This window comes from Neopelma chrysocephalum, unplaced genomic scaffold (genome assembly GCF_003984885.1).
Source record: "Neopelma chrysocephalum unplaced genomic scaffold, ASM398488v2 Primary Assembly neopelma1_232, whole genome shotgun sequence".
NCBI lineage: Eukaryota > Metazoa > Chordata > Aves > Passeriformes > Pipridae > Neopelma > Neopelma chrysocephalum.
In genome coordinates, this window is record NW_020897894.1 from 301,255 (window position 1) to 309,146 (window position 7,892).

General features: G+C 48.6%; 2 protein-coding genes across 3 annotated transcripts in view; both read left to right on the forward strand.

Moving 5' to 3' along the window:
* CHMP7 (charged multivesicular body protein 7) overlaps positions 1–4,576 on the forward strand; it is a 9,710-nt gene extending 5,134 nt beyond the window's left edge. The window contains exons 7-10 of one of the 2 annotated variants that reach the window (XM_027703503.1): positions 416–514; positions 1,414–1,474; positions 1,926–2,090; positions 2,877–4,576. In XM_027703503.1, the coding sequence (XP_027559304.1) occupies positions 416–514; positions 1,414–1,474; positions 1,926–2,090; positions 2,877–2,941 (390 nt within the window). In that variant the 3' untranslated portion in view covers positions 2,942–4,576. The remainder of the gene's footprint in view (positions 1–415; positions 515–1,413; positions 1,475–1,925; positions 2,091–2,876) is intronic. The other variant, XM_027703504.1, reaches the window with a different exon arrangement.
* A 1,006-nt stretch (positions 4,577–5,582) lies between these two features.
* R3HCC1 (R3H domain and coiled-coil containing 1) overlaps positions 5,583–7,892 on the forward strand; it is a 16,333-nt gene continuing 14,023 nt past the window's right edge. The window contains exon 1 of the mRNA XM_027703518.1: positions 5,583–5,649. Coding sequence (XP_027559319.1) covers positions 5,583–5,649 — 67 coding nt within the window. The remainder of the gene's footprint in view (positions 5,650–7,892) is intronic.

Below are 7,892 nucleotides of genomic sequence, written 5' to 3' on the forward strand. Positions count from 1 at the left end.
ACTTGCTCCTGCCTCCAATCTCTGCCTTGATGATCTCTGAGGGTTGGAACTTTATTCCTGGAGTATCCCCCTGCTTAAACCTGCTCCTGGCTCCATTCTCTGCTTCAGTGATCTCTGAGGGATGGGACTTTATTCCTGGAGTATCCCCCTGATTAAACCCCCTCCTGGCTCCATTCTCTGCTTCAATGATCTCCAAGGGTTGGAACTTTATTCCTGGAGTATCCCTTTGATTAAACTTGCTCCTGCCTCCAGTCTCTGCCTTGCTGATCTCTGAGGGTTGGGACTTTATTCCTGGTAAACCCACTCCTGGCTCCATTCTCTGCTTTGATGTTTCTCAGAGGGTCTGAGGAGAAACTTCTTGTTTGTTCTTTGTCAGCAACGTGCATCTTCTTCTCTTTTGTATTTTGATTTACAGGTGTTCAATGCCTACCAGGCTGGGGTGGGAGCTCTGAAACTGTCCATGAAGGATGTGACTGTGGAGAGGGCAGAGAACCTGGTGGATCAGATCCAAGAGGTACTGGAACAAACCTGTGAACTAATTAAACTCAAATATTTATGCTGAGGCTTCTGGTGCTGTTTAGTTTCTTTATGTCACCAAAGCAAACTGACTTAAATTTGATCTCAAAGCTCAGCAAGAAGAGATTTGCAGAGAACTCTGTGTTTGGTTTCATGTATTTACATTAAATCTGTGCATTTCTTGAGGGTTTTTTGCTCAGCAATATTGGGCACACCCACAGCTTTCCTAGAAAATGTTCAGGTGTGTTTAAAAAAGAAATCTAAGTCAAACCCTTGGAAGCTGGAATGCAACTACAAGCATAAAACAGCTGCCTGACCCATCATCTTGTGCAGTTCAGTGAGGGAAAGGAGAGGAGTTAATTCTGAGTGAATTAAAATGAATCTGTCTGCATAAGCTGGTGGGAAAAACAGCAAAGGATTAATTTTTGGTTTTTAGCAGTGTCAGCTCAAATTGTGACTTCAGCTCGTGAGCTGAGGGGCTGCAAAGTGTTGTAGCTGAGCTGTGTTGGACTTGAGATTCCTCATTTTGTAGCTAATATAATAATAATAGTAAATATTGTATTATCTAATAAATATAATAATATTGTAGCTAAGCTGCAGTATAAACTCATTGTTTATGTGAAAAAGCTCAAATGAGAGGGTTGTTTTAGTTTTTTTTTTACTTTTACTGTGAAATTGTGATTCAGGTTTGATCCTCAAATCTCCCACTTGGTCTTGTAGCCCTTTATTAAATAATCTTCCTGTTATTCCTTTTGCCAGTGAAAAACCAGTCATGATGGAAGTGTTTTGCTGCTTTTAAGTCAATTTTTGAATTATTTTTGTTATTTCTGCTTTTGACAAAGCTTCAGTAAGGCAGAAGTTTATATTCCACATCCAACTCTGTGTGTTTTTCCTCAGCTTTGTGACACTCAAGATGAAGTAGCCCAGACTCTGGCTGGAGTGGGGATCAATGGCCTGGGTATGTCTTGGGGTTCTTATCCTTTGCTCCTCCCTTCCCTGCTGTCCTCCTTTCCCTGCAAACTGGGATTTGAGCCTCTCCAAACCCTTGTAGGCTCCAGTTGCTGCTGGATCTCAGCTCTGAGTTGTGTAATGTTGATTTAACTCTATTTTTAGAGCGGCTGCTGCTTTGTTTTTGAAGTGATGAGCTTTTTCCTCTGGCCTGGGTGTTGCTGCAGCTTGTTTGTCTCTGCTGAGATTTGCCAACATCTCAGTGGCCTCAGTGCAGAGGTTTTTCTGATGGGAGAAATCCTTTTCCATGAAATCAGCCCTGGATTTTTCAGACCTTTAGAGGAAACACAGGAAGTTCCTCACGAGTAGCAAGGGATGGGAGCAATAATACCTGTGTTTCACTCGGATTTCCACCTGTGCTGGGTTAATTCTTCTTGGAACTGAGTGTTTTCTTTCCCCAGCAGAGATGGACACCGAGGAACTGGAGAAGGAGCTGGACAGTCTCCTCCAGGATTCCACCAAGGAGCCTGTGGATCTGCCTCCTGTTCCCCAGAAGGTGCTGAATCCCCCCATTTCTGATGCTGAGCTGGAAGCTGAGCTGGAGAAGCTGACAGTCTGTGATGGAGGTAGGGATGGTAGCAGGCCCTGGGGGGACCTGGGGCAGCCTTGCAGAGCAAAAGATGTTTAGCAGGGTTAAAGTCTGGGTCTTAAAAGAACTGCCCTCTGCAGAGCAAAAGATGTTTAGCAGGGCTAAAGTTCCAGTCTTAAAAGAACTGCCCTCTGCTAGGAATTCTGCCTGGCCTCTGCCATGGGCTGGAGGGAAAAGGAAAAGGCTCTGGGAGGGAGCTGCTGCTTGGACTGATTAATTTTTCATCCTCATTTAACAAAGGCAGGCAGTGTTCAAAGGGATAAATTAGATAAATTGTCAAACAATGGGCATCTTCCCTGTCCTACAATGCTGACTGTCTTATGTGGTACAGGTATTAAATTTATTTATTTATTGATAAGTAAATAAACAATAAGATTGATAAATAAATAATACTATTTATTGATGATCTTTCTGGGTCCCTTCCAACTCAGGATATTGCATAATTTAGTAGCAGTGAGTGACCAGAGCTTGTGGGCTTGAACTGCTTCCTGCACTTCCCTGGATCTGTCTGGCACAGGGGTAAATAGGCTTCCATTTTCAATTCCTTTCAGGAATCTCTTGATGAACAATCACACAGCACTCTCCATGTAGTTTTCTTCCTATTTGGGCAGCTGATAATCCCAGTTTTCAGAGCATCCCTTGTCAAATATGTTTCCAAGACAATGCAGAGTAGTGAAGCTCTGAGACACTCTGGAATTTTACTGGTTGGTTGTGGATGTGGCTGATAAAACCTGACCTCCTTCTGTTGCAATTTTCTTTACAGATTTGGCACAAAAGGCTGCAGCTGCTTCCTCTGAACCCAAAACAGCTCTGGGACTGAATCTCTGAAGACCCAACAGAATCCTGTTGCTGCTGTTTGGGAAGTTGTCTTAAGGTTCCTTAACTCATGACTAGAACTTCTAAGGAGAGGGGTCACTCTCTCTTCCTCTCCATGGATATCACTTTGCTCAGCAACAGGATCTCCTGCCATGACAATCCACTCTGGAACTGGCCCCAGCTGGTGTTTGTCATCTCTGTGCCAACATCTGCACTGGTCTCAACCTGACTGGTGACCCCAAGTCGCTCTGACATCCAGTCTTCCCTCCTGGGAATACAATTCCAGTGAAGATAAAACTCTTCTGTGTCCATAACAGTGCTCGGTTTTGGTTTGGTTTTGGTTCTTTCTTTTATTTATTTTGTTTTATTTTACTTTACTTTTATTTTTCTTCCTTTGCTGTGGCTGATGTTGAGATCCTGAGTTGCAGCAGTGTTGCAGTTGCTCAACATTTGGCTGCTTTTGTGTGGTTGTTTGGAACACTTGGCACATAAATCCCGACCTTGACGTACCTGCAACAAGCTTCAAACACCCGGTGATAGTTCTCCCCCTCCCTGTGTGTATCTTTGCACGGTCGTGGACAACTAGACACTGTAACTGTTACATTTGTAGGAGATTTGGCTGCTGCTCCTCCTACAGGGCAGCAATTGCAAGCACAAGACAAAAGAATTCTTTCTGTAATATTAAGGCCTTAAAAGGGAGACCTGCAAAAGATTTCGGTGAAGGAGTTTCAGGCTCTGTCAAAGGCTGGGGGTTGCTGTTAATCCAACTTTTCTGCTTGCTCTTACTTGAAATTCGAGCTGTTTGCTGATTTTTTTTATCTCCCCTGTTAGCAAAACTCCTTGGGGGCTGCAGGGTGATGTGCTGGGGGTTCCCCTGGAGTGATTTGGGGGGTGAGGAGAAGGGATGCACTGTTCCCCCTCTGGGAGAGCTCCATGGAACAGCCTTGCCTTTGCCTTCAGCCTTTGCTCCTGCAATCCCCCGAGGTTCTGTGGTACCAGAAAGCCCCAACCCCAAACTCTCTGAATGTTTTTAATGCACAAAACCCCCCCGAGCACACCAACTGCAGCTGGTTTGGGGGCTGCCTTCGCCCCCTCCTCTTTTGCAGGTCACTTTTTTATCCCTCGCGTGTGCACGTGGAAGAGCAGGAATCCCGATCCCCTGAACAACTGAACTTCCAGGAGGGGAATGTGCTCTTCCCTGGGCTCTCTGCACAGCCTGTGTGTGTGGCAGGGGAGGGACTGGCTGCCTGCTGAAGGATAACCAGCCCTCCCCTCCCTGCACCTCCCCCTGACTCGGAATGTATCCCTGTCACCGCTTCCACGCTGCCTCTTGTCCCAAGCTCCCTTGGCTGAGCCCTGTGGGTGGCAGCCTGGGGGAATGGGAACCAGGGCTGGAATTCCCACATCCCTTTAATTATTTATTGGCCACCCAGCTTCAGCCCCAGAGGACAGGGAGGGAGGTTGCAGGTGTCCCCAGGGCGCTGCCCGGGCTGGGGCTCCACTGTCACTTTGTTCACGAGTGCAGGCTCTGCCAGGGAAGGTGTCCTGGATCCAGCTCACAGTTCACCCAGGCTGTACATGGAATTATGTAAAATGACTTGAAGCTCTGTATTCCTTTCCTTTGGAAGTAAACAGGAGAAAAACCTCTGTGTTTTCTGCCTACTTGTAAATAAAGGGGAGGGGAGGAACCATCCCTGTGCCCTCAGTGCTTTCCCTGTTCCAGCTGTGCTCCTGCACCTGTAAAACCTGGCTGCTGAAATCCCAGCCCACTCCTGGGCTGCTTTGCCAAAACCCAAACTGAACAACTGCTCTACCAGACTTTGATCTCCCTGAGTCTTCTCTCTGTGTTTAAAAAAGCCCAACAGTGTTTAATAATTGTTCTTATTTCCACTGAGTAGCCTGTGCTGTTTTTGGGGCTGGACAGCCTTCATTTCTAGCACCATTTGGGAAAGACTTGCTGCTTTTTCTTGTCTTTCCACTTCTTTTTCCCCACTGTGCATCCCAAACCTGCAGTTTCAAGGCTCACACGGGTCACAGTCCTTTGCCTAAACCACCTTGTTCTGTCCATGAAGGAAACTGCTGTGCCAGGAAGTCGCTTCTCCTAATTAACCCCCTGGTTTTGGACCGAACAATTCCAAAAGTTGATCCTGGGACAGTTTTTACCTGTTCTAATTGGAATTAAGCAGCACAGACTGGGAGCCTGGTGCTGGTTTACCCTCTGCCTAAAGAAAATCAATCTAAATGGAGTAACCTGGTGTATAAACTCTACCAAATTACTCCTCCTTCCCTGTGATGCCAGGATGCCTGAAGGAAGCTTGGAATTTCCAGGCTGTTAATTCCATTTCTTCTGGCTTTGACCCCAGAGAGAGCTCCCATGGTTTTTTTTGCAGGGCTCAGGTCTTGCTTCCACCCTGGATCTTTGCTTTTCAAATCCCTCATTTCCCCCCTTCTCTCAGGACTTGTCCCTTCCCTGTGAGTCCAAAGGGATTCCTGCAGGAATAACCACTCTCCTGGGATTCTGTGATGCATCTGCCTGTGCCAGCCATCCTGGAAGAGGCATTTTGGGGTTAAACCCAAGCAGCTGCTGCTTGATTTCAAGTGGCTGGTAATTTTCTTCCTTTGATGCAAAGTGGGATGTAATCAAGATGGCTGAATGGAGAATTTTAAGTGTATTTTGGTGAGACAGCAGGGAAAGGAAATCGAGGGCAGCGTCGTGCTGGGTGAGGAAATTAAATATAAAAACCTAGAGCTGAATTGCCACCAAACTGAAATATTATCAGATTGGAGTGCTGTTTAAAATAGTACTTAACTAGAGTCTTAGAAAAAAATAGCTGCTAAAAAAAAGGGAATGTAGCAACTGTTTATTATAATATAAAGCACTGAACAGTTTTATCTGTAGAGAAGATTTGATCCTGGAGGCAGAGGAGCTGTCTGTGAACACGAGCCTGTGTTTGTTTGCCTGTGACAGCAGAATTAACAGTGATTTCTGCATTAGGTGCACTCCAAGGTGTGCAGGAATTGGGTGATAAGTTGGATCCCTTCCCATCCCATCTTCCCCCACCAGCCCAGCTTTGGAATTCTGCTCCAGCCCGAGTTGTGTGTGAGGTCCTTTCTTAGATGGGCGGCCTCACGTTGTGCCAGGGGAGGTTTAAATTGGATATTGGGGGAAAAAAACCTCCATGGAAAGGATTGTCCAGCCCTGGCACAGTGGCAGTGGTGGAGTCACTATGCCTGGAATTGTTAAAAAAACACGTGGATGTGGCAGTTGGGGACATGGTTTAATGGTGGCAGTGCTGAGTTCACAGTCACACTTGATGGTCTTAAAGGTCTTTTCCAACCTTAACAGTGTTATGATTCTATATTTGGAAGCTCCTGAGGAGGAGGAGCTGCCTCGTGTCTTGAGGAATGATTTCCTGGAATGCCTCCTGGCTTCCCAGGTGCCACCTAAATGTGCCAGGAGCTCCCACTCCAAAGCTCTGCTGTGTGCCAGGTCACCTGCCATCGCTGCTCCACCCTGGTACTTGTGGCTCCTCCCTTAGATCCCCAAAATTTTCGTGTCCAGTGCAGGGATTAGGAGGAAAATGCCCTTTGGGACACAGAGGGCACTGTGGGTTAGTGCTCTGCCAGGGGCCTGGGCAGCCATGGAATCATGGAACACCCTGAGCTGGGAGGGACCCACAAGGATCATTGATCCAACTCCAACAATCCCACCCTGTCCCTGAGAGGATCATCCAAACCCTCCTGGAGCTCTGGCAGCTTTGGAGCTGTGACCAAGCCCTGGGGAGCCTGTTCAGTGCCCAACCACCCTCTGGGGGAAGGACCTTTCCCTGAGATCCAACCTGACCCTGCCCTGACGCAGCTCAGCGCTTTTCTGATGAAAATTCTGGGAATTCCGCACCAGCATTCCCAAGGGAAGGCGCCGATCCACGGGCCGGCTCCTGGTGCCATCTAGCCGCTCTCCCTGGGATCGGCCCTTGGCAGGCGCGGGCTGCAGGCGGTGGAACTAATGAGGCTTTAATTAAACAAAACCCCGGCGAGCCGATGCCGTGACGTGCTGGCAACGAGTGTCGCGGACACCCGAGCGCGGGGTTTGCTTTGGGAGCTGTGTCTTCCAGGGAATAATCGCGCCCTTGTTGGGAATCGCTCCCGGGCAGTTCCTGCTCCCACCGGGGCTCGTGCAAACGCCGAGTCGAGGGGTCAGGGAATGGAATCCGAGTGTCTGTGTGTGGGGTTTGGCTGCTGCTCCCTCCGGGAGCGGGGAAGGGGCAGGGAGAGGCCCGGGGGCATGGATTGGGCACGGCCACGCTCGGAGGAAATTAAGGAACGGGGAGGGAATTAACGCTGAGCTGCCTCCCTGTGCGTCCAGGGTCGCTGTGCCTCCACCACATCTTCCATCAGCCAGATCCTCCTTTCCCGAGACTGTTTCATCCTCCTTGTACTTTGTTCTCCCTCTAATTCCCTTCCTCCCCCATTTCATTAAGGATCCATCCGCTCAGCCTCCCTTGCTGCCTCATTTCAATAATAAAGGCTCCTTACAAGCCCTCCTCGCTCTCCTGTGCTCCCTAATCAGCCTCTGGGAGCTCATGTCTGATAACCGGGGGCAGGAACAGCCCCCAGCGTTTCATTCCGGCTGTGACGGGTGACCTGGGGAAGGTGTTTTGATCCGTGCCTGGTTAAACCCCCTCAGCAGCGCCCGGCACACCCGCGTCGTCTTGGATCCGAGACATCTTTAGCTCCCTGGCACGGCAGAAAAGCCTCTCCCCCTCCCCAGGAAGCGGGAACAAAGGGGAAAATCAGCAAGCGATAATTACGGAGTGATGGTAATTGTTAAATAGAGCCCAGCTCCAGTCGAGTCACAGCGTGGGAGGGGAGCAGAGCTCACAGCAGCTCCGAGGTGGGCGCTTGGATTTTCCTAGGGAAGCGCTGGCAAGGCTCGAGTCCGTGTACAACCACGTCCCCGGGG